At 61.3% G+C, this 25,461-nt stretch overlaps 1 protein-coding gene across 1 annotated transcript in view; it reads right to left on the bottom strand.

The window, feature by feature from the left end:
• SHANK3 (SH3 and multiple ankyrin repeat domains 3) overlaps window positions 1-25,461 on the bottom strand; it is a gene marked incomplete at its 5' end in the record, with an annotated part of 288,033 nt that overhangs the window by 161,016 nt on the left and 101,556 nt on the right. The window contains one exon of the mRNA XM_084268006.1: window positions 23,551-23,878. Within this exon, the coding sequence (XP_084124132.1) occupies window positions 23,551-23,878 (328 nt within the window). The remainder of the gene's footprint in view (window positions 1-23,550; window positions 23,879-25,461) is intronic.

Below are 25,461 nucleotides of genomic sequence, written 5' to 3'. Positions count from 1 at the left end.
CTCCTACCTACATTCCCAGCTGGCAAATGTGTGGAAAACTGCCTGGAAGGGGGTTCCTGGTTCCCCTCAGTCGGGAGCAGAGCATCTCTCGGTGTGTTCCCACAGGTGTCTCCTCACTCCCTGCATCCCCCGTGCCACGAGCACCCTGAGGCCGCCGGAGCGGGTCTGCCCCTCGCTTCGCCCAGCTGAGCGGCAGCTGGTGGCTGCTGGGCCCGTCCCTCCGGGCTGAGCGGCAGCCAGGAGCCCTGGGGTGATGAATAAAACAAACAGCAGCAGCGTTTGTTCAGCAGCTACGGAGCCTCTGAATGTCCCCAGTGTGTAACCGTGACTGCGCCGCGTGCGATGCCCACCTCCCCCTCCTCCTCCTCCTCTTCCTCCTCCTCCTCCTCCTCCTCTCCGAGATGCACAGGCCAGACGTGCAGCCGAGATGCCCGGTGCCAGAGGGGACTGTTCCCCACGGGGGTGTGAGGGGGGGCAGCTCAAATGAACCTTCACTACCAAAGGCCCACAGCCCCGTCTCTTCCTGCTGAGCTGCCGCCCTTGGGGCTCGTGGGGCTCTTCCCTTTAGGGCAGCTGCTCATCTGGAGCTCATCCCTCCAAACCCAGAACCCATCACAGCGCCCAGAGAAGGCTGCTGTGGGTACTGACTGAAGGACACCAGCACGAGGGACACGATGGGGTGGGGGACTCGTCCTCCCAATGTCACCTGCTGCCCCTGCAATGGGCAACCTGCTCCAGAAGCCGTTCAGCTGAAACCTCTCTGGATGCTTCTCCTGGAGGCAGCAGGAGCCAGAGCAGCTGCCACTGGGTGCTCCTCCCAGTCAGGTCCTGAGCGGGGCTGGGTGCAGTGTGGTGCTCCCAGTCAGGTCCTGAGCGGGGCTGGGTGCAGTGTGGTGCTCCCAGCCAGGTCCTGAGCGGGGCTGGGTGCAGTGTGGTGCTCCCAGCCAGGTCCTGAGCGGGGCTGGGTGCAGTGTGGTGCTCCCAGTCAGGTCCTGAGCGGGGCTGGGTGCAGTGTGGTGCTCCCAGCCAGGTCCTGAGCGGGGCTGGGTGCAGTGTGGTGCTCCCAGCCAGGTCCTGAGCGGGGCTGGGTGCAGTGTGGTGCTCCCAGTCAGGTCCTGAGCGGGGCTGGGTGCAGTGTGGTGCTCCCAGTCAGGTCCTGAGTGGGGCTGGGTGCAGTGTGGTGCTCCCAGCCAGGTCCTGAGCGGGGCTGGGTGCAGTGTGGTGCTCCCAGCCAGGTCCTGAGCGGGGCTGGGTGCAGTGTGGGTGCTCAGCTTTGGCTCTCCAGAGCTGCGGGACCTGTCAGCCCAGCACCAGCAGGCAGACCTGGTGGCACAGCCCCGTGTAACACTTCAGGAGTCTCACACTCGCCCTGCCTGTTGAAGATGACTGTGTGAGATGGGTTTGATGCCTCAGGTCTCCTACAGGTATTTGGGCCCTGGCAGCATCCAGACTTGCTAGTGCCTGGAGCCAGTGATGGAGACCCGGTGACCCCACAGGGTGCCTCCTTCAGAAACAGTGCTGGGAGAGCTGGAAACAGGACGGGGGAGCTTCCTCACAGGAGCAGAATCGCCTTCAGCGACCCCCTCAACAAGCCCCAGCCGTTTCTGAGGGCAGACAGACTCCCTTCTCAGGCTGGTGGTGCATTCAGATCACCTCAGGGGAACCAACAGACCATAATACTCCCCACAGTTACTTCAAACACACCCAGCAGTCCCAAACACCCAGACGGCTGCTTTAATTCCCGGGTGCTCCCAAGGGGCTGATCAGCAGAGAATCGCTCCTCCTCAGGCCTGAGGGATTCTCGGGTTGGGTTTGAGCCACCGTCCTCCTCCTCCTCCTCCTCCTCCTCGCTTCTCCGGGGGGTTCCTGCCCACCCCTGTCCTGGCAGAGCACGGGGGGTGAGGTGAAGGCACCCTGGTTTTTGGAGAGCTCAGCCCAGGAGGCGATGCCGGAGGGGTGGAATCACTGGAGCTTTGCCTTGCCACCCTTCTTGCCTCCCCGGGCATCTGCCCATCACCACGAAAGCACCAATTACTGACCCTATTTCTCTCCCCTGGGAGCTGAGCAGCCCATTTTTTGTGGCTTTAGGACACAGAAAGGTTTCTGCACAGCGAAACCTCCGATGGTGTCACCGTGAGAAGCTGAGCCCTGCGGGGCCGGAGCGCACCCGGCAGCGTTGGGGTGACCTGTCAGCCTCTCCCAGCACCGCTACAGCTGTGAACCTGCTCCTGCCCCAAGGCACCGCTCCCAAAGCACGGGGCGGGGTTTCCTTCGCCTTTTTGCTGTCTCTGGTGCTGGAGCTGCCGCTCAGTTCAGCCACAGAAGGGAGGAGCCATAAGCTGCTGCTCCTGCTCTGGGAACATTCACATCCTCTCCCAGGCAGCTCTGCACCTCTGGAATACCTGGTGATGATCTCCCTGTGGGAGCCTTTCCAGGGACACCCGTACCCAGAGCTCGGTGGGATGAAGGGCACTACACATGCCCTGCCACGGGCCCTTCAGCCTTGCCCAGCAGAGTGGCAGAGCTGCAGCGATCTCCTCTGAGAGCCACAGGTCAGGCTGCAGCTCAGAGAGACTCGGACACCACAGGAGCACAGTGACAGAGCCAGCCAGGACATAGAATCCCAGAACCCCAGACTGGTCTGGGCTGGGCTGGGAGGGACCCCAAGGGTCCCAGAGCTCCAACCACCTGCCACAGGCAGGGACACCAACCTCCAGGCCTGGAGCTACACAAGGCTGCCCAGGGCCCCAGCCAACCTGGCCTTGGACACCCCCAGGGACGGGGCACCCACCCCCTCTCTGGGCAGCCCCTTCCAGCCCCTCACCACTCTCTCTGCACAGAACTTCCCCCCAGTCTCTCCTCTCCCCCTTCCCTCCTCCAGCTTCACTCCAGCCCCTTGTCCTGCCAGTCTCTGCCCCTTAACAAGCCCATTCCACCAGATCTAACGACCAGAAGACACGGGTCCTGCCCAAAATTCAGGAGGCACTTTGACACCAAGAGCTTTATCCCTCACCAGCGGGTTCCCCCCCAGCCACAGAAGCAGAGCAGGTCCCCCGCCTTCTCCCCCACTGTGCTGGGTATTGCATCAGACCCAGGCTGGTGCTCCAGGGCCAACAGCTCTGGCAGGATGGGATTCTGTTCCTCCCTGCTCCTGGAGCACAGCTCCTTCATCTCACTGCAGCCAGCTCAGAAACTTCTGGTTTCAGACCATCTCTGCAGAGCTAAATGAGAACAGCACCGTCACCGGCTAACGAGAGCCAATTAGCGGCGGATTCCCAGGGCTCAGGAAGGGAGAACAGAGTCGTTCTCCTGCCCGGCTCCTCCTCAGCCAGCTGCTGGACCAGCACCCCAGCTCATCAGCCAGGAGGTGATGAGGGAGCTGGGGAGCCCAGGGCCAGATCTCAGCGTCCACAGGGCGCAGTGGGAGCTTGGGGGCTGCTCCTCCTGCTGCAGCGCGGTCAGGATGGAGCAGTGTGAGGATGGAGCAGGGTGAGGATGAAGCAGGGTGAGGATGGAGCAGGGTGAGGATGGAGCAGGGTGAGGATGGAGTGTGGTGAGGATGGAGCAGGGTCAGGATGGAATGTGGTGAGGATGGAGCAGGGTGAGGATGAAGCAGGGTGAGGATGGAGCAGGGTGAGGATGGAGCAGGGTCAGGATGGAGTGTGGTGAGGATGGAGCAGGGTGGGGATGGAGCAGGGTGAGGATGGAGCAGGGTGAGGATGGAGTGTGGTGAGGATGGAGCAGGGTCAGGATGGAATGTGGTGAGGATGGAGCAGGGTGAGGATGAAGCAGGGTGAGGATGGAGCAGGGTGAGGATGGAGCAGGGTCAGGATGGAGTGTGGTGAGGATGGAGCAGGGTGGGGATGGAGCAGGGTGAGGATGGAGCAGGGTCAGGATGGAGTGTGGTGAGGATGGAGCAGGGTGAGGATGGAGCAGGGTGAGGATGGAGCACAGTGCAGACAGTGTCAGCTGATGACCACGCCTGCAGAGCCTCAGCAGAGGAGCATCCAGAGGGCAGTGGGGGGGCTTGTGACCCTCCGAAACCTGGAGTGGGACTCTGCTGCCAAGGACACCCCGGGAGTGGCTGGGACAGCCGGGCAGAGCTTGGGGGAAGAGCTCCTGCAGGTACCTGCTCACCGGGCAGCCACCCTGCTTTACTGCAACCGTCACTCTGGGTGCTGAACTACCCCCTGAGCCCCACAAACACCTCTGGAGAAGCCAGAGTGGGACTGGAAACCCAAGAGATGATTAATGAAAAGCCTTTGTCTCCCTTTATTGATCCACCCTCTAAAGCTCATCCCAGCCAGGGAAGCGTCCCCAGCAGTAGCTGATCTGTGCCTCTCTGCCCTGACAGCTGGAGTGCTTCAGAGCCCTGGGTCGCTCCACAGAGCTGAGAGACTCCTACTGAAAAGACAAAACGGGGCTTTACCACTTGACAGGGAGGATAAGGGGATCTCTCAAAATGATGTCTCTAATCCCACCTATCCTGCAGGATCAGAGTCCTCAGGAATGTGAACAACCTGTCTGATAAGCCCTGGAAACGCAGGAACAGGCAACTACCTGAGATAACAGGCACCTCCCTCTCTGGCTGATGCTCCTGGGGGTGGGGGGAAGCCTGGTCCTGCTGAGGCACCCAGCGGGTCAAGGGACGGGGCTGCGAGGGGGTTACCGAACCCCACAGCTCCCTGGAGCAGGGGGCAAAGGTCAGGTGGAGCCTCACAAGCTGCTGCTGAGCAGGACAAGCTCCCAAAGTCTGTTCCAGGAGAAGACATGAAAAAAGAACCTTTTCATCAGCATCTCCTGGTCAGAGTCACCATCCCCTCCCTACTGCAGGCACCACCAGCCCTCCCATCCCAGAGGCTCTGGGGCTTTGCTGCTCTCAGAGGGGGAGGGAGGAGGAGCCCATGGGCAGGAGGCAGGAGCCACTTTGTGGAGAAGGAAACAGTTTGCCAAGCCCCTGACTGAAATCGTTCCTGTTTGGGTTGCAAAGCCCTTAGGGGTGTCTCCCCAGAGCCCCACAGGTCCAGCACCCCGGGGTGCAGCTGGCTTTGGGGCACATGTTCCCTTCTGTGCAGACATCCACATTGAGACCTCCCTGGATCAACATCACCACCCCCTGCACGCAGCCAGGCACCGAGCAGACCTCTCTGAGATCCCACAGGACCTTTCCAGGAGCTTCCCCAGGCAGCTCCACAGTGCACCACAACAGGCACAGCCTGGTTACTCCAGTGCAACTGGTAAACTCCTCCTGACTCCCCAGCCCAGAGCTCGACACCTTCTGCCTCCCTCACCCTGGGAAAGCAGTTTAGGTGCCACGGGCACCTGGAGCAAGATCCAGGAGGAGAATGAGACTTTGACACTGTAGCCTGGACTGTTGGTCCTCAAAATGATGCTTCAACCTAAGGCACCCCCCTTGCACACCCTACAGACAGACACACAGCCCACACAGCCCACACCACCACTGAGAACCAGCTGGGATGATCCCAAAACTGCCTTTGTCAAGCTCAACATCCCAACTCCAGTCAGCTCATTAGTCAGCACAGAGATACCAGTACTTCCATCCCATCCCATCCCATCCCATCCCATCCCATCCCATCCCATCCCATCCCATCCCATCCCATCCCATCCCATCCCATCCCATCCCATCCCATCCCCAGCCAGCACTACTCTCAGCTCTGTGGGGCTGATGCTCAGGGGTCACTGCCCAGATCCCTAACAGATCCCACTCTCTTCCCAGCTGCAGGAGCCACTGCTGCTCAGGGGAAGTTTCTCCCCCACCAGAACCCCCAGGTCCTTCTCAGCAGGGCTGCTCCCCAGCAGCTCTTCTCCCAGCCTGGATCCATGGCTGGGATTGTTCTGGCCCAAGTGCAACCCCTGACACCCTGACACTGTGCAGTGTTGAACCTCAATAGGGCAGGAACACAAAGCCCCAGCTCCCAGAGCGACACGGTCCCTCTCAGCACCCTGATGCCACACAGCCATCCTCATCCTGACGTTACCAGCAGATGTGGGGAGCCCACATGTCGCCTGTGAAACCACAAGAGCCTTCCTGGGCTGGTGAGCACCCCAGAGCAGCACCCAGCAGCAACCTGCCCATGCACCACGTCCTCCAGGCAGAGCCCCCAGCTCCTGGGCAGCAGGAGCAGGAGCTCACCTCCCTCTGGGTAGAGGCTGAGGGACTTTGGCTTCACCCCCGTGGCCATTTCACCCCATCAGGGGGAGTGAGGGGAGCAGCTTCGCTGTGCAGGGTGCAGCCACAGACCAGTTTAACTCAGGAACTGGAGCAGAAGGCTGTAGTCAATTGGAGTACACAGGAAATGTAGATAAGCAGATTATAAACATACAAACTGGAATTGAACTGAGGGGACGACACTGCTTATCAGCAGCAGCAATTCTTCACAGACTGTCACCACCTGCCTGTCCTTTGTCTCTGATGGAGCCTTCAGATGCTGATGCTGATAACACCCTCCTGCAGCAGCTGCTTCCTCACCCTGATGACAAGGACACAAACGACTCCAGCCCCAGTCACCCCCTGGGCCTTTTCCCTCCACAAGGAATGTGTGTCCGTCCCCCCCCCCAAATAAACCTGGTAAGCTGCTGTAGAGACCAGGCCTGAACCTGAACAGCAACGCTGGAGCTGCTACAGGTCGGGACCTGACCAGGACAGGTCACTGCCCCTCTCTGTGAGTCTCTGAGCTGGCATGGAAGGATGTGCCCTCAGTGCCCTTGAGCAGCAGGACACCCCCAGGCCATCAGAGGTGGGTTAGGAAAGGGCAGTCCCACCCTGTCTGACACTGACCCAACCTCTGCCCCTGGCAGGCATCAGCTGCTGGAGAAACAAGCCTGGTGGGAGCCTGACCCACAAGCTGGGTGGCACAGGCTTGCCAAGGCCACCTTCCATCTCCAGCTGGCCCAAAGACCCCTGAGACTGGCAGCTTCTCCGGGCTCAGATCTCCACCAGCCTCAGGTGGCTCGTGACCCCCTGCCACTGAGCCCTGCCAGTCAGAGCCAGTGTGACAGCAGTGGCCACGGCCCCAGGAACGAGCTCTGTGGCAGCCTGGGCAGAGTCATCCTTCCTCCTTAAGGGATCCCCCAACCTGGCACCACCAAAGTGAGAGCCAGAAAACTTCAGGGATGTGGTTGGAGAAGCCTCAGGCTTGGCCCCAACAAAGGAAGCAGCAGCTCTGCCAGCACACCTGAAGCTTCACAGGAGCACTGCCCCAGGCAGGGCTCCCACTCCACAGCAGCACTGAAGCCAAGCTGTGCCAGCTCTGACTGACTGTTAGAGGCTGAGGATGGAATCACACCCACCCCAGACAGACCTCACCAGTGACACATCCACTGCCACCAAACACGTGTCCTGCTCCCAACTTCTGGCAGACACCAAAAGCCAAAAGCCGCCCATCACAGCTTCAGCATCCGAGGTGGGAACTGCAGCGCTGAGGTCAGTCAAACACCACACACCCACAGTGACAGTCCCACTCTGAGCTAGTCAACCAGTACAACACGTCCCACGGGGCCAGGCTGATGGTCATTAGTCCAGTCCCGTGTTATCAGCATGACAAGGTGCTGGTAATGAAGGAGACCACTCATCTCCCCCTTCCCTCCTCCAGCTTCACTCCAGCCCCCTTGTCCTGCCAGGCTCTGCCCTTTAACAAGCCCATTCCCCTGTGCTGGAACCACCCATCCTTCACCTGGCCTCATTTAGAAAATTTCAACTTGAAACTGAGCCAGAAGCCATGAAAACCCTGGGAAATTTCAGGCTGGGAGGGATCTGAACAGAAAGATTAAAACCAGATACAAAAATCCTCTCTACGAGCTGCCTGGCTCAGGAGAGCCCCTGGAGAGGCTCCCACCCCTGAAGTACCAGCTCAGAAACGGGGAGCAGCAGCTGAGATCGCTGCTCCGTGCCGGCAGCGCCAGCAATGGCACACGGAGCTGTCAGCACAGTCCTGGCTGGGGTGCAGACACCCCAGCGGGGAGCCCTGCAGAGGTGTGCAGGAAATACCCCGTCACCGGGACGGCAACGGGGACGCGGCCACCGCCCCGCTGCAGGGTCACCACCCCGGCACAGGGTCACCAGCCTGGCACAGGGTCACCATACCGGCACAGGGTCACCACCCCAGCACAGGGTCACCACCCTGGCACAGGGTCACCACCCCAGCACAGCATCACCGCCCCAGCACAGGGTCACCACCCCGGCACAGCATCACCACCCCAGCACAGGGTCACCATCCCGGCACAGGGTCACCGCCCCGGCACAGGGTCACCATCCCGGCACAGGGTCATCGCCCCAGCACAGGGTCACCATCCCGGCACAGGGTCACCACCCCGGCACAGGGTCACCAGCCTGGCACAGGGTCACCATCCCAGCACAGGGTCACCACCCCAGCACAGCATCACCACCCCAGCACAGGGTCACCATCCCGGCACAGGGTCACCGCCCCAGCACAGGGTCACCATCCCGGCACAGGGTCACCATCCCGGCACAGGGTCATCGCCCCAGCACAGGGTCACCATCCCGGCACAGGGTCACCACCCCAGCACAGCATCACCACCCCAGCACAGGGTCACCATCCTGGCACAGGGTCACCGCCCCAGCACAGGGTCACCGCCCCAGCACAGGGTCACCACCCCAGCACAGGGTCATCGCCCCGGCGCAGGGTCACCCCGTACGGCTCGCACCGGGAAGCGCCGGTGCCCTGAGCGCATCTGGCAGCCTCACAGGGAGCCACACGAAGGTTGAACCTCCACACAACATCCTGACAGCACCAGGTACTTGGGGTGAAGCCCAGCCCTGTATCTGGGGCACCTCCTGACCACTCCTGGGTGCCCCGTGAGCCCACCTGGCTCATCCCATGGGAGGCAGCGGGGATGCCCCTGAGGCACGATGGGTGCAGAGTGCCCGTGCCCAGCTCTGGCTGGGATGGAGAGCAGGCGGCTGTGCCTGCCCTGGAGCAGCAGGCAGACCAGGGAAGCTGCAGCCTTGTCCTGGAGGTGTGACCCTCCCAAAACAGCACGTCATCCAAGCGACAGTGCTGGCCAAAGCAGGGCCCAACTCCTGCCAAAGCAGGGCCACTCTCTAGGCAGAGGGATGTGAGCTGTAACCCAAAATGAGAGGACAGAGGAGGAGGTGGAGGAGGAGGAGGTGCTCCATCATCCTGTCCCCGCTTTAGGGCACTTCTTTGGCAAGATGATGGACTGGCCGTGCAGATTTAATGTGTACTGCAAAGTTGGCTGCCTTCAGGTAAAATTAAAAGCCTTGCTGGAGCCCCAGTCTGAGCTGACTGGGGAGCATGAGCTCTGCTCCCTCCTCTCCCCCTGCCCTCGTGCCCACCTGCACAGCGCTCAGGGTGCCGGCCGCCCGCAGCAGCCACGCAGCATCGGGGCTCCTGGGTCCCTCCTGCGCTCAGGAAAACCCCTGGCACTGGGGTCTGCTTCCTGCTCCAAGGCCTCAGTGCTGCAGGGTGTGAGCTGAAGGTGAGCACCAGTGAAGCACTGCAGGGATGCTCTGTGAACAGCTCAGCTGAGTGCGAGCACACGGGACCCCTCTGCCTGCCACGGCCCAAGCCCCTTCTCCCTGCAGCTGCCCAGGCTGGTACCGGGCCAGAGCAGCAGGAGCAGAGCTGGGGAGCTCGTGCCCTGCACCGAGCTCTGGGACTCAGCACTGAGCCTGCAGCAGAGCTCTGGGGAGCCCTCCCAGAACAGAGCCATGGGGCAGCACGGGGAGCCTGGCCCTGCTGCTGGCACAGCCACAGCGTGGGGAGCAGCAGCCCCTGACAAGCACCGGTGGCAAACCAACCTACACAGCATGTGGAGTGTGACCCCAGCAGCAGTTTGGACTCGGGACTGAAGTCCAGCCTGCCTGCTCACCAGCAGAGGCAGGGTTAATTCAGAAGGCAGGAGGTGTAGAAAGCCAGGAATAACCTGCCCCCACACAGGCAGTTTTCTACCCCCACAACACCTGACAGGAGCTGCAGTAGCCCTGCTGTAACCCCTGTGAGCAGCAGCCCTCACGCCTTGGCCAGAAGCATCACTCCTCTGCGTCTCCCTGGGCTCGTGTGCCCACAGAGGCTGTTACCTGACGGTAATGACCTCCTTTACAGGCCAGCATTCCACTGCTCAGCCCCTGCTTCTGTTAGCTGTGAGCCAGCCCTGCAGCCAGCCTCAGTTTACACACTCTGGACAGGCCAAACAGAACTCACCCACCGGCTCCCCGCTCTCCAGCATCCTCACACCTCGCCAGGGCGCCCAGCTCGGCAGCATCAGGAGCTGCCCGCTGAGCAGTGTATTGCCCAGCCAGTGTTGCCCAGTCAGCGCCCTGCCTGCCTGCTCACCCAGCCTCTACAAACAAACACAGACCTGCCCACCCTGCAGGGACAGCAGCACTGAGAGCAACCCCAGCACATCACTACAGGGAGAGCTTGGGTGCCCCCACCCTCCTCAGAACAGGCTGCTGGTGTTACAGCTCCTCCAAACCAGTTCCATTAAACCACACCCTCCTCCTTTGATCCCATTCTTTCCAACACCTCTGCAGAAAGGAAGCACCTCCAGGTCCCCACTAATTCTCAGTGCTCCTCTCTGCCTTCGCCCCACACTGCTCCACGCTCACGATACTCAGACCAGACCGTGGCCCTGATGGATACAAAGGAGCTGCTGCTCGCTGCGCTGCCTCTCACATTGCCAAGCTGCCTGGTTTATTTCTGGCAGGACCTGCTCGGCAGGCAGAGCCTCCTTCAGGGTGGCTGCCACGACCCCTCTCCTGCCAGCACACCTCGGCTCCGGCACGGCACTCACAGCACGAGCACTGGGAAGCGGCGCTGACCCGGCACGGCGATGGTGCAGAGCGGGGTGGGCAGCACAAGAACACAGAGACAGGCAGCAGGAGGCTGAGGGTGAAGAAGGTCTGGCAGCAGGGCCGAGGGACATCACGTCCTCAGAGTCTCCTGCAGCACAAGGACTGGTCGGGAGCACTAACTCACTCCCTGGTGGGAAGCGCTTGGAGATCGGAGCTGGATGATGCTCGAGAGGAGAGAAACTTGGGAAAAGCAGCTGAACACACAGAGAACGTGTAGATAGCCACAAGCTGAGGGTTGTGACACATCAGCTGGGATTACACCACTGGAACCAGCCCAGCACACACTGGCACACCACATCAGACAAGACAACCGTGACTGCCTACCAGAATGGAGAAGACAACCATGACCATCTACCACAACACAGTCTCCTTCCTGGCCAACCCTCCCTCAGCACAGCAGCGCCTGCTTGACCCGTCCCCGTGTCTGTCTGCTCCCCAGGTCCCTGTCAGGAGGTGGGGGCTGTGTGCCTGCTGAGCCTCAGAATGCTCATCCACACGTTGAGCGCGGCCCTCGCTCCCAGCCCGCTGCTCCCAGCCAGGCCACTGCTCCCATCACAGAATCCCAGAATCCCAGACTGGGCTGGGTTGGGAGGGACCCCAAGGGTCCCAGAGCTCCAACCCCCTGCCACAGGCAGGGACACCAACCTCCAGGCCTGGAGCTACACAAGGTTGCCCAGGGCCCCAGCCAACCTGGCCTTGAACACTCCCAGGGACGGGGCACCCACCCCCTCTCTGGGCAGCCCCTTCCAGCCCCTCACCACTCTCTCTGCAAAGAACTTCCCCCCAGTCTCTCCTCTCTCCCTTCCCTCCTCCAGCTTCACCTCATCCCCCTTGTCCTGCCATTGTCTACCCTTTTAACAAGCCCATTCCCCTCCTGTTTGTATGTTCCCTTCAGGTACTGGAAGGCTGCAATGAGGTTCCCTCAGCCTCTCTTCGTAGGGGAGGTGCTCCAGCCCTCTAATCGTCTCTGTGGTCCTGCCAGGAAAGCCCACCGATGCCAGAACTCACCCTGGATCTTTTGGGGACGTCCCCTGCCTGAGCCTGCACGGGGACAGAGGAATGGCCAAGTGCATCCCACAGGCACAGGGAGAGGAGCAGGCACTGTCCTGAAACGGGACACAAACAGCGAGGGAGGGACAAGGAACTCACACTGAGACCCTGCTGCTGAGGGTAGGCACCCCCTGAGGAGGTTAAAAAATGAAGAGAAGAAAGGAAGAGCCCTGAGCAGACATACTCTGTGGATTGAAAAGCCTGTTCAGGAGAGCAACACCACAGTGATGGGCCAGGAGAGATGCTGGTCATCTGCCGGTAGCCAGGACATCCACAGGACTCACCCACCCATGGACTGGCACAGAAAACACACAGACACCTCAGCTCACCCCTGCCATGTACCCCTGGACACCCTGGGGAGGCCCACGGGGGTGAGAAAACATCCCCCTCACCAGCACGCCGATGGTCAAAGGGCAAGTGAGATCACCAGAGCCCATCTCAGCAGGCACAGAGCGCGGCGCAGGGCACACGTGGGGGATGAGCCACGGGAGCAGCACCCAGCTGGGTGCAAAGGAGAACAGGATCCCTTCCGTGGCTTCCCACGTCCCCTCAATTTCGGTGGTGATTCCCCTCCTCCAGACAAACCCCTCACTGCTGCACCTGCAGACCCCTCCTCACCGCCCGCCCCAGGAGCTGCTCAGGTCCTCGGCTCACCTGGGGCGAGCAGGCTGCACCCCAGCTGGGGAGCAGCGTCCCACCACACCACAGAGCAGCACGTCACGCTGCTGACATCGATCTCCATCTCATTTCGTACCTCCTGATGCTTCGTTCTGTGTGGTAATGAACGAGTCCCCACAGCAAAGCGGAGCCTCGGCGCTGCCGAGGGAGCCTGTGGGGCTGCAGCTCATGGAACACCCAGCACAATGTGGCAGCTGTCGGGGGTTCTTCCTTGCAGGACGCTCTGCCTGTATTTATCAGCAAACTCCATCAGCCTTTGAAGCCTCACGGTTTCCTCTAGTACAAAATAACTAAGCCAGGGACCAGCACTGCGGAGGAGCGGAGCGAGGGAGGCACCAACACCAGCTCTGGGGGCTCTTCGGGGACCCGAGCCCAAGGCTGTCCCGAACTGGGGTTCTGGAAGCCACGGGTGGCTCCTGCCCGGTGGGATCGCTCCTGCCTGGTCAGAGGCTGCCTGCCAGCCCCGGGGCAGTGGCTCTGCCTCCCTCCCAGCCCGTTGCAGGGCAGGAGTCAGGAGCCAATGCCTGAGGGCTGGGTAAAAGCAGGCACTGCTGCTTGCTGGGGAAGGCTGCTGCCCCCCCTGAACAGCAGCACGCTGTCGCTGCAGCGCTCGTTTTTCAGGTGGAGAATTTCCTCTCTCTCCAATGGAGTCCCTGACAGAACCCTCAGGGCTGTTGGGTGTCCTCACCCAAGGGGAACCTCCAAAAGCTCTCAGAACCCTCAAGCATCAGCTCCTGTCAGGGCTCTGTGTCACCCCCCTCTCTGCTTCACCCCCCCCTCTGCTTCCCCACTCCCACCTGGGCTTCACTCTTCATCTCCATCACCCATCCTGCTGCTCCCAGCCCTGTGCTATCACAGAGATCAAACCACCACACAGGTAGATAAACCCCACTCTGATGTGTTATTTGTACATCTCTGCAGCATTTATAAGGTCAAGTTTTCATGTTTTGGCCTGGTGAACCCGGACCCCCCCCACTAACAAAGCTGAGGGCAGGTTAAGCCCCTCTCCACACCCGCTGTGTGACGCTGCTGACGCCTGTGACCACAGAACTCTGCTGGGGGACAGCGTGTCTCACCCCATCCGCCTGCCCTGCCAGCTCAGGAGAGGGGGCTGCAAAGGAATCCTCCTTTGGGACATTGTCCTGCCTGTGGCACCGCACCTCCCCTTGGCCCGAGGCATCAGACCCCAACAGCACCCACACAAGTTCCTCCTCTGAAGGCAGCTTCGTGTTGCTCGTGGCCCCAAGCTCAGGCTCCCTTTGCTCTTGGACCATCTCCCAGTCCAGCTCTGCTGCCTTACCAGTCACCTCCTCTTCCAAGGGTCCTGCTTTCCAGGCTCTGCCTGGATCACCTGGCCCTTACTGCAAGGCTCTTACATTCACTGCCACTGCTGCTTTTTCAGGCCTTTCTGCTGAAGTTCTGCTCTCTCTCTGGAATCCCTCTGCTGAAGTTGGCAGGGGAAGGGTCTTCAGTGCCACCAGACCTGAGCCCAGCAAAGCTGCTGCCATCAGTGCTGCACACCTGGGGCTGCTCCTGGCGCTCCGTGCACAGGCAGCGTGGCTCCGCTCCGGTGCCCTCTGGAAGCAGAGGTGCTCTGGGGATTGTGAGCACAGCTCCTGGCCTGGGGCACAGCTCCTGGCCTGAGACATGGGACTTTCACCGTTAAGCTCTTCCCCACCAAGGAGTTGCCCCACCATCCGGCTCGGGCAGCCCTCCCAGTCACACACCCCCAGGCTCTGGGATTTGACTCCACAGCAGCTCAGAGCACATCAGGCATTCAAACTCCAGCTCCTCAGACCTTCCCAAATCCCACTCCAGCCATCCCAGACCTAATCTCCTCTTCCACGTGTCAGATCAGGTTTAACTCTAGAGCCTGTCGTGTCCCCTCACTCTACCACGGTGCCAAGACCTCCCTCCTCTGCTGGGCACTCCAGGAGCAGAACAGCTCCCCAGGAGAGTCCCGCAAGCTCCACCACACCCCAGACATCCTGCAGCATCGTTCTCAGACACAAAATCCAGTGTTTTAACCAGCAGAATACATGAAAAGCTGTCAAAACGCTCTGCTACTCATTCAAGTGGCGAGCTGCAGTCACTGCACCGGAACCACTGCGGATTTTTGTCTGTATTCCATGAGGTTGCCCTGGCCAAAAGCTGGGCCTGTGCTGGGGAGGGGTGGCCCTGGGCACCCCTGGGCAGCACAGGCATCGTCACTCCAGCACAGAGAGCTCTGCTCAGCCTCTCCACTCTCCCACTCCAGCCCCATTTCAGTTTTGCACAAGTAAAACACACCCAGAGCCTGGCTGGTATCCCAGGCTGAAGAAGGAGCTATAGGAGACACAACCCCCCTGGCAGGGCGGGAATCGCAGCTGAACGTTGCTCTGACTCCCTTTTGGTTTATCTAGACTGAAAAGGCACCTGTCCTGGTTACTTTGGGCGGGTTTGGGGTGCATGGAGGGGAGCAGCAGGCCTCAGGGTGCTGCAACAGGTGGTTAGGCCCATGTTTAAGGTGGGACTGTGTTCTGCCCAAGACGGCTCCTGGCCCACGGCCCTTCTCCGGCAGCAGAGGGACAGTGGCAGGGAGCCGGCTCCAGGACACAAAGGGGTCTGCAGTGGGGGCCTGGTGCCAACAGCAGCCACCCTGACAGGGCCGGGGGGCGAGGGAAGGGCACAGGCCCCACCGACAGGTGGTCCCTAGGGACAGCAATGCTGGGCCAGCCCCACAGCGATGCCAGGCAGGCGCTGGGCACGAGGTGGGTGCCAGAGCCATCAGGCACTGGTGCCCCATGGCACAGCTCCAGCCCGGCGATGAGGCCCTGGGCTCAGAGGCAGCCCCTGGCCCAGGCACTGACCCCACAAGGCTTCCCGCACCCTCCCTGAGCCCCATCCCTGAGCCTGGGCAGCTGGAGCCCTGGTGAGGGGCCGGTGAGGCTCTTCCTGCTGCCCCCACGAGCTTTTGGGGTTGGCCTTTCTCCTTTAGACATGAAGGGGTTGGCTCAGGTGTCCTCCGATGTCCCTTCCAACTTCCACAGCTCCACAATCCCAATCTCCTCTGCAAACAGCCCCATTTCATGCACTGGTCTCCAGTCTGACTGGGACTCCATCTCCTCACCCCACAAAGCACTGCCTAACTAACCCTCACCAGGGGAGCCGTCCCAGACGACAGCATCACACCAGGAGCAAGAGACCCCCACCCACGCTCCTTACTATCCCCCCAGAAGAAACCCTCATACCCAAAGCACTGGGCACGCTGTAGGTGCTGCTCAGCTGAGCTGCAGACGGTGCAGAGGGACCGTAAGCAGCCAGGAGACCCCAGGGGCATCTGGAGAAGCAGGTGGCCGGTGCATCATCACCCCCATCAGGCTCCCCAGCACCACCCAGGGATTTACTCCAGGGAGAATCATAGAATCCCAGACTGGGCTGGGCTGGGAGGGACCCCAAGGGTCACAGAGCTCCAACCCCCTGCCACAGGCAGGGACACCAACCTCCAGGCCTGGAGCTACACAAGGGTGCCCAGGGCCCCAGCCAACCTGGCCTTGGACACCCCCAGGGACGGGGCACCCATCCCCTCTCTGGGCAGCCCCTTCCAGCCCCTCACCACTCCGAGACTAAGGCTGCAGCTGAGATGCAGAGGGGACGCCAGGCAGCAGCCAGAGCCAGGCTGAAAACTGAGGCACGGAGGAGAGAATGAAACAAATTGGGGTAATTTCTTCTCAAATCCCCGGTGCAGGGAGAACAAATCAAACGGATCCAGCCCCTTCCAGAGCCAGGAAAGGAAAACAAATCATGTGAGGCCTCTAATAAATAAATAAATAATCCCGTTACTTAGTACTCAGGGCAGAGATCTCATCCACAGTGCTGAGGAATGAAAGGGCTGGGGAATAGCGAATCAGTTCAGACTGTTAAAAGTAATAATATGAAGAAAGAGATCAGGACAAGGCATTTATTTTATTAAACCCCCCGAGGAGAGGTCAAGAATATTAGAAATAAAGTCCCCAGGTTCCAGTTGATGCAATAACTGCAGCTCCAGCAATTTCAGAAGAAGGATGTTTGCTGAGGGAGGCAGCGTGCCAAGCCCCTTCGGGGAGGTGCTGGGAAAGGATGCTGCCTGGATCTGCCTGCTGCTGAAGAGCACCGAGCTCAGTGCAGCTCTCAGGGCCACCATCTGTCTGAGCAGGACTCTACCAGCGATTCTCATGGGCTCCTGTGGAGCTGCTCTGGGGTAGGACCACAGGAGAAGGACACTCAGGGATGGGGGCATCACCCCTGGTCTCCTCAGCACGACTCCTGCTCTACAGGCACAGGCCAGGGCTGGGCATCGGGCAAGGAGCGGGCTTGGCAGACACCCATTCCAATCCAGCACAGCTTACACCATGCTTATGTTTCTGGGGAGAAGGCCCTGGGGGTGCTGGTGGGTGACAGGGTGGCCATGAGCCAGCAGAGTGCCCTGGGGCTGAGAGAGCCAAGGGGATCCTGGGGGCATCAGGAGGAGTGTGGGCAGCAGGTGACAGGAGGGGATCCTCCCCCTCTGCTCTGCCCTGGCCAGGCCCCACTGGAGTGTTGTGTCCAGGTCTGGGCTCCCTGGGATCAACCAGCCAGGGATCTCCTGGAGAGAGTCCAGAGGAGGGACAGAGATGCTGAAGGGCCTGGAGCATCTCCCCTGGGAGGAAAGGCTGAGGGAGCTGGGGCTGTTCAGCCTGCAGAGAAGAGCCTGAGAGGGGATCTGATCACTGGGTGTCAAGAGCTGAAGGGTGGGACCCAGGGGCCATGGGCAGCCTCTGCTCAGTGTCTGTGGGGACAGGACAAGGGGCGATGGGCTCAAGTTGGAGCACAGGGAGTTCCCCCCAATGTGGGGAAGAACTTCTTCCCAGTGAGGGTGAGGGAGCCCTGGGACAGGCTGCCCAGGGGGTGTGGAGTCTCCTTGTCTGGAGAGATCCCAGCCCCTGTCCTAGGGACCCTGCTTGGGCAGGGGGTGGGACCCCAGGGGCTCTGGAGGTCCCTGCCCACCCCTGTGAGTCTGTGACTCTATGATTCTCTGCTCCCTGATGCCAGCTCATGGACAGCCTCAGCCTCAGGGGTGCCAGGGGATCGCACTGACCCACAGAGCTGATTCCAGCAGGACACCTGGAGCCCGTGGTTCCACAGGGAAGGAGCATGAAGCAGCTCTGAGCACTCGGGTTCCACGGGACAGGGTGAGGCTGGAGGAACAGCCACGAGCCTGTGAGTGTTCACACTTCTTGGGAAGAAAGCAAGAAGGGCCAGCAGAACACCAGCACTTTGAGGGCAAACTCTGCACATTCTGGAACACAGGAGATGAGGTTTCATGGAGGGACAGCCCAGGGTGGGACAGGGGGTCCCAGAGGTCACAAGCCATTACACGATCCCACGAGGGGGAAGGTGAAGGAAAGCAGGAGGTCAGACCCAGCCCAACACAGAGGGTGTTGAAGCTGTGAAGTAAGATAAATCATAAGACAATCACTGACCTCAAACACACGACATCAACTGGAAAACAGGAGCGATTCCTGTGGACAGGAGTGAAGGGAACAGGCAAACTGAGGGGCAGGCATCAGGCAGCTGCTGTGGAGAGAAGCAGGGTCTCACCCTGTAAATACACCCAGAGCAAGAGAAGGACCCCAGGAGCTACTGGGAATCACTGGTGCTCCTTTGGTCAGCAGAGAGGGAAAGCTCTGAATGGATGAAAGTGAGAAGACCAAAGTGCTTAATGCTTGTTTGTCTCTAAGTCAGGGATCAGGGTGAGGTTTCAGAGCCAGAGAGCGAAGATCCTACCTGGAAACCAGGAGCAGGAATTAACTAAGAACATCTGGATTTGCCTGACTACACATCTGGGAGGAGGTTTAAGAAGAGGCTGAAGCAATCTAAGAGCACCTGAGGTCACCTCTGAAGGCTCCTGTTGTGCCCAAAAGAGCAGGAAATGGCCAAAAAGGGGGGAAAAGGAAGCTAAAGGAATACCAACACTTCCCATCCTGGAATCCCATCAGAATCAGTGCCTAGATGGAAGCAAGGTGGTAACTGCCAGAAGGGATTTGTCAAGGACAGGCAGTGAGAGGAGCTGGTCACCCAACAGCCATCACACCCCTCAGCTTTCATTGGTCTCCTCACAGCTGCCCCAACACCAGCCCACCACAGGATGGGTAAAGGACCCTCCTGTGCCTCCCCATCCCAGGACAGAGGTACCTGGGGCTGATCCAGCCAATGTCTCCGTTAGCAAAACCAGTGAGAGACTGGGGAAGCTCCTTGCCAAACCCACAGGCAGCGCAAGGGAAGCACAACACGCTCCAGAGCCCTGGATCAGGTGTAAACCCATCCAAATCCACACAGCAGGAGAGGGAAGGGCTGGCTGTGCAGTGGGGTTTGAGGGGGAACAACCGTGGGGACTATCACACGCTGGCTGTGAGTCACACATCACACCCCTCCACGAGGCACAGCGGGATGAGCCATCCCACTACAGCCTGGGAAACACACAGCGGGGCTGCTGCCAGCTCCTCTGTGTGTCTGCTCCAGGCATGGGGGGCACAGGGGGGCTGGACAGGAGCAAAAGGGACCCTTGGGGAGGGAAGGGCAGCGGGAGCGAACGGCCAACACGTGTGCATGAGACTGGTGTGAGGGGGAAGGGAGCAAGAAGGCCAAGGGCAGCCTGGCTTGTGTCAGAGCCAGCGTGGCCAGGAGGGCTGGGGAGGGGCTTGTGCCCCTGGGCTGGGCACTGGGGAGGCTGCAGCTGGAGTGCTGGGTCCAGTTCTGGGCTCCTCAGCACCAGAAGGACATGGGGGTCCTGGAGCGAGTGCAGAGAAGGGCAACCAGGCTGGGGAAGGGGCTGGAGAGCAGCAAAGCTTCCCAGGAGCGGCTGAGGGAGCTGGGGGTGCTGAGCCTGGAGAGGAGGAGGCTGAGGGGAGCCCTTCTCCCCCCTGCCCTGCCCTGCCCTGCCCTGCCCTGGCAGGAGGGTGCAGAGAGGTGGGCGATGGTCTCTGCAGCCAGGGGCCAGGAGCTGGGCTGAGGGGCAATGGGCTCAAGCTGCCCCAGGGCAGGGTCAGCTCAGCTGGGAGGGCAAAGTTCTTCCCTGGCAGAGTTGTGGGGCTGTGGCACAGGCTGCCCAGGGAGGGGCTGAGTCCCCAGCCCTGGGGGTGTTGAACAGAGGGGAGATGAGGTGCTCAGGGAGCTGGGGCAGCACAGGACAGGGACAGTTGGACTCCAGGGGCTCCCAGGGCTTTTCCAGCCTGGGCACTCTGGGGTTCTGTGCTTGCTCACTGATCACCGTCTGTAACATCACTGTGGCTGTGCCGGGGTGACTGTTGCTTGTCAGCACCCTGGTCATTGGAGGCGTCTGTTTGTCCATCCCCCAGCTGTGGCTTGGCTAGCTGGGGTAGCCAGAAGAGCTGACCCACCCTGCCCCTTGTCAGAGACCAGTTTACCCCTGTACACCCCTCTACATCCCTGTACACCCCTGTACACCCCACACACCCCTGTACACCCCTGTACAGCCCATACACCCTTGTACACCCCATACACCCCTGCACACCCCATACACCCCTGCACACCCCTCTATATCTCTGTACACCCCTGTACACCCCACACACCCCTGTACACCCCATACACCCCTGTACACCCCATACACCCCTGCACACCCCTCTACATCTCTGTACACCCCTGCAATTTAAAAGAGCATCAGTCCAGGTGACTCGGGGAGCGGCACCCACCCAGCACCACCGGCTGTCACGGGGTGGTGGTGACACAGGGACAGCCACGGGAAGGACTGGTGGCACTGACAGGGTCCCCAGGCACCACCAGCAGCCGTGCTGGGGGGAGCAGCAGGCAGGAGCCCCTCTGGGCCCCCAGCCCTCCCCTGAGGGCTCCTCTCTGCCATCCCAGGGCCCCGCACAGGGACACACCACCAGCCCTGCATGGGAACATCCACTTGTGCCACCCCCCTCACCCCGTGCCACGAGGGGACAGGGGGTGGTGACTCCCAGCCTGAGCCCCGCTGCCTGGTCACCAGCCTGTCCCTTCCCTCCCCTCCGACTTACGGGGCACCAAGACCACCCTGGAGACCCCGAGGGCTCTGGACCTGCCTGTGCATCCTGGCTGCTGAGCACGTCGGCTGCTGCACGTGAGCGTCACCTGCCCCAGACTCAGCATGAGGGGACCCAGCAAAGACCCACAGGCACCAGGAGACCCCGCAGCACAGGCACTTCTGGCTGCCTTTTACAGACACAGGTGGCTGGGGGTAACTCAGGCACCTCCAGCCATCCCCAGGAGTTCACAGGAGCAGGAGGCAGCAGCACCCGGGGCAGACACTTGCTCGGCTGCGGGATGAAGAGGCGGGGGTCTTCCTCTGCCCCTTCTGGGTACTGGCTGTGCTGCAAGGGGCGGCACAGGGAGCAGCATCCCCCTGGCCTCCACACCGAGCCCCCCAGCCCAGCAGGTATCTCCGAGGTCAGCACACCCAGGAGGAGACGAGCCCGAGCCTGGAGCAGCCTCCCCGCTCCACACTGGGCAGGGAGCCTGGGGCTGGTGCCCGGGTCAGAGCCAGTGGCACAGCACACCAGCTCCTGACCCCCATCTCATGCTGTGGCACTGCAGACCCACTTCACCCCACTGCCCACAGCAGACCCCCAAACCCCCGGGACCAGCCGTGCTCTCGCCTCGCCAGGAACTGCCCCGCTGGGTAGGGCTCATCCTCCCCAGCTCCCCTCCTCCTGTCTCTGCTCCAGCTGACGTCGAGAACGCTGCCAAAACCTCGCTGATCACAGAAGCCCAGGGTGCTGGGTGTCCTTTCTCCTGCCTGCACAACCACCCCGTGCCCCTGCCTGCAGCACGCTGCCCAGGCTGTGAAGTCCTGGGCTGGCTCAGGGTGCAGAAGAGCCCCAGGCTGCAGCTGGCTCTGAGCACGCTCCCCATTCATCCCACCCCACGCTCCTCCTCCCGGCGCTGTGGGGCAGGCAGAGGTTCCCTCTTGCCCCCTGAGAAGCCATTCAGCAGTTCCAATATCTTTACCATATTGCCTCCTATTCATCTCGTTTCCAAGGCAACGATCCCGCTCTTCCAAACCTCTCTTCAAAGCAGAGGAATTTCTTTCCTCAATCCTCATCGTTTTCACTGCATCCAGGAGCCCTTTTCCCTCAGGCTGCTGGTGCTGACTGGTGGTGCCCAGCCAGGTCAGCAGCACACAGGAGAGTTGGTGTTCATTACCACCAAGGCATTAATTACACTCTTCTCCACTAATCACCCACTGCTGCTGGGCCACCCAGTCCTGCAGCATCTGGAGTTGCACACTGAGCAGCAGCTGCCTGGAGCTGCTCAGAAAACATCCCACAACTTTTCAGGAGTTCAGAACCCTGGCAGGTGTCACTGGACTAGTTCAGTCTCCCCCCGTGGCAGCAATTTTGCATTTCTTCTCATCACTTTTTCTTCACATGCTGCTTTTCCCCCAGTTCTTTAGACTGGCTCCGAGCTGTTTCTGCTCTGGGGTCACTGCAAACAGCTCCCATCACAGCCTGGTCCTTCACCCTCACACCTACTTCTCGGTCCCCAGGGAGCAGAGCTGCAGCCCAGACCTGGTCCTGCTGCTCCTCCAAGCCCTGCCCTGGCCTCACGGCCCCAGAACGGCTCCTCAGCCTCTCCTGGGCAGACGCTGCTTTACCTGGGGCACGGTCACTGCTGCCTCTCTGCCACCTCTGAACACAAAGCCTGACCCCAGGGTCACCAAAGGGGCCCTTGGTCACCGAGGCTGAGGACACAGCAGCCATCCTGGTGCATCACAGTGAGCTCCCACTCCCAGCACGACACAAGCACCAGCAGCAGCCAGCAGCACCAGAGCCCCTGTTCATGTTGCACGTGGCCTGTGAGTGACAGGGAGCAGGGAGGGAACACGAGCTCCATGTCACTCCTGTGCCTTGGGCCACAGCAAGCGGGTACAGCAGCAGGAATCCCAGAATCCCAGACTGGGCTGGGCTGGGAGGGACCCCAAGGGTCCCAGAGCTCCAACCCCCTGCCACAGGCAGGGACACCAACCTCCAGGCCTGGAGCTACACAAGGTTGCCCAGGGCCCCAGCCAACCTGGCCTTGGACACCCCCAGGGACGGGGCACCCACCCCCTCTCTGGGCAGCCCCTTCCAGCCCCTCACCACTCCCTCTGCACAGAACTTCCCCCCAGTCTCTCCTCTCCCCCTTCCCTCCTCCAGCTTCACTCCAGCCCCTTGTCCTGCCAGTCTCTGCCCTTGAACAAGCCCATTCCCCTCCTGTTCCTGGGGTCCCTTCAGGGACGGGGAGGCTGCAGTGAGGTCCCCCCACAGCCTTCTCTTCTCCAGGCTGACCCAGCCCAGCTCCCTCAGCCTCTCTCCATAGGGGAGCTGCTCCAGCCCCCTGAGCATCCCTGTGGCTCCTCTGACCCCTCTCCAACAGCCCCACATCCTCCTTGTGTTGGGCCCCAGCTCTGGCCACAGGACCACGGCACCCCTGTGCCACCCGGCCATCGGGTGAGTGCATCCCTCAGCCCCAGCAGGCCCAGCAGAGCCACAGCCCTGCCCGTGCACACAGGCCCAATACCGACTCCGGCGATACTGGTGATACCAGCACAGCCTCTGGCTGGCCGGGACACATTAGGTGTTGCCTCCTCTGCAACGTGCAGCCTCCAAGTATTAGTTTGCAAGATGCACTCGTTGTCATGGCAACGACAAGCGCAACGCGGCGGGGATGCACCTGCCATGTCTCTGAGACACGAGATTCAACCAAGGGCCAGGGAGATGATGGAGGGAGAGGCCCCTCAGCACCCGCTCCAGGGCCCGGCCAGCCCTGCTCCCCACAGGACAGGGGGGCACGAGGTGGCATCGGGCTGCACCAGCCACCCCGCCGCCGGGACCCTGAGGTGCCCAGCACCATGCAGGCACAGGGGCTGAAGCACACACAGGCCGTGGCACGGGGCAGCCTCGTCCTGCCTCCCCCCAGCCCCTTACCTGGCTTTGCCGCGGCTGCTCCTGCGGAGCGTGGGCAGGTCGGTCTCCTTCTCCTCCTGCACCCGCTGCAGGGACGGGGAGCGGCTGTGGGCGCTGCGGGAGCTCGCCAGGCTGCCGTCCCCCGCCACGGCCCCCGCCGCCTCCTGCATCTGAGCCAGCAGCTGCGGGGGCAGGCTGCGGAGCGAGGGCACCGGCGAGTAGGACGCCCGGCTCTCCGCCTTCAGGTTGTTGTCGCTGGCCGAGCGCTGCAGCATGCGGGGGGACGCGAGGCCGCCGGCACCCAGGATCCGTCTCCGCTTGGTGTAGCTGGGGGTTTCTCTGAAAGGCACTGCAAGAGAGCCAGGAAAGCAGCATTAGCGACCAGGAGCGCAGCACAACCCTGGCACCGGCCGGCCATGGTCACGCTGGAAGGTGGCAGCAGAGCCAGAGGGATGGGGAAGCCGGTGGAGCTGGGGCTCGAGGGCAGAGGCACCGCCAGCGCCCAGGGGAAGCAGCTCCGGCTGCTCCCAGCTCCTCTCCCTGTGCCACACCAGGGGAACCACCCGGGGAGCACGAGGGGCAGGTAAGCCCGACCACGGCACACTGCTCGGGGAGGATTTGGAGAGGGCATGTCCAAAAGAGGGATGCTGGATGGGAAGAGGGAGAGCAGCACCAGTGAGGACGTGGGGACACGAGCGGGAACCCCCCAGCCCATCCCCAGCTGCCACCCCGGTTCACGTGGGGTGAGATGTGGTGAGATGGCACACGTGGTGACATGTGTGCTGGTGACACTGTCCCCACTCGCTCCTGTCCCCAGGCACTGAATCTGCAGCTTGGGGCCAGTGCCAGGGGTGAGCACACAAAAGGTCACACACATGGTGAAGGACAGCAGTGCCCAGCTCACACCCAGCACCCAGAGAACCTCCCCAAGAAGCCACGGGCAGATACTGCTGCTGGCAGCTCTGCAGAGGGACCAGAGAGTCATAGGGGAGGGAAGGGCCCCCAGAGCCCATGGGGTCCCAGCCCCTGCCCAAGCAGGGTCCCTAGGACAGGGGCTGGCATCTCTCCAGAGAAGGAGACTCCACACCCCCTGGGCAGCCTGTCCCAGGGCTCCCTCACCCTCCCTGGGAAGAAGTTCTTCCCCACACTGGGGGGAACTCCCTGTGCTCCAGCTTGAGCCCATCGCCCCTTGTCCTGTCCCCACAGACACTGAGCAGAGGCTGCCCATGGCCCCTGGGTCCCACCCTTCAGCTCTTGACACCCAGTGATCAGATCCCCTCTCAGGCTCTTCTCTCCAGGCTGAACAGCCCCAGCTCCCTCAGCCTTTCCTTGGTTGGTCCTCAGGAAGAACCAAATTCCATTTAACAAACCCTTCCCATCCTGAAGCTTTCATGTGCTTTAAGTCTGTCTGGTGTAAGGCAACATCCACCTGCAAACCCAGAGTGACAACATCCAGCCCCTTTCTGGTACAAATGTGGGAGCAAGAGCAAGGGGATGGTGGAGCAGGAAGGGGTGCTGCCCAAAGACACACTCAGGAGCCAGGGGACCAACCCCCCTCCCAGCATCACCCTTCCCACCCCTCCCACAACCTGCACAGACACGCTGAGCCCTGAACACGCTGCAGCACCTCGAAGGGGCTGCGGAGGACGGGAGCAGCCCGGGGCCTGGGCAGGATGCTGCCCTGGAGAGGATGCTGCCCAGACCGGTGTCATCCACGACCAAACACCATCAGGTGCTCCCCAGCTGCACTGGGAGGCCACACTCGGAATATTTTAGGTTCAAAGTACAAGAATTTCAGGCTCCTGGACATCTTCCCGTTGCCATAGCGACGCGATGCATTTGTTCTCCCGTGAGTTTCCACCACGTGGTGGGGGATTTCTGCCGGCAGCATCCGCGCTCCCCATCCTCCTGCTGCCAGCTGACCCATCCACA

This window comes from Gallinula chloropus, assembly GCF_964237585.1.
Source record: "Gallinula chloropus genome assembly, chromosome: 1".
Taxonomy (NCBI): Eukaryota; Metazoa; Chordata; class Aves; order Gruiformes; family Rallidae; genus Gallinula; species Gallinula chloropus.
Note: the sequence above shows the minus strand (reverse complement) of the source record. Positions and strands in the feature narration are given on the sequence as shown.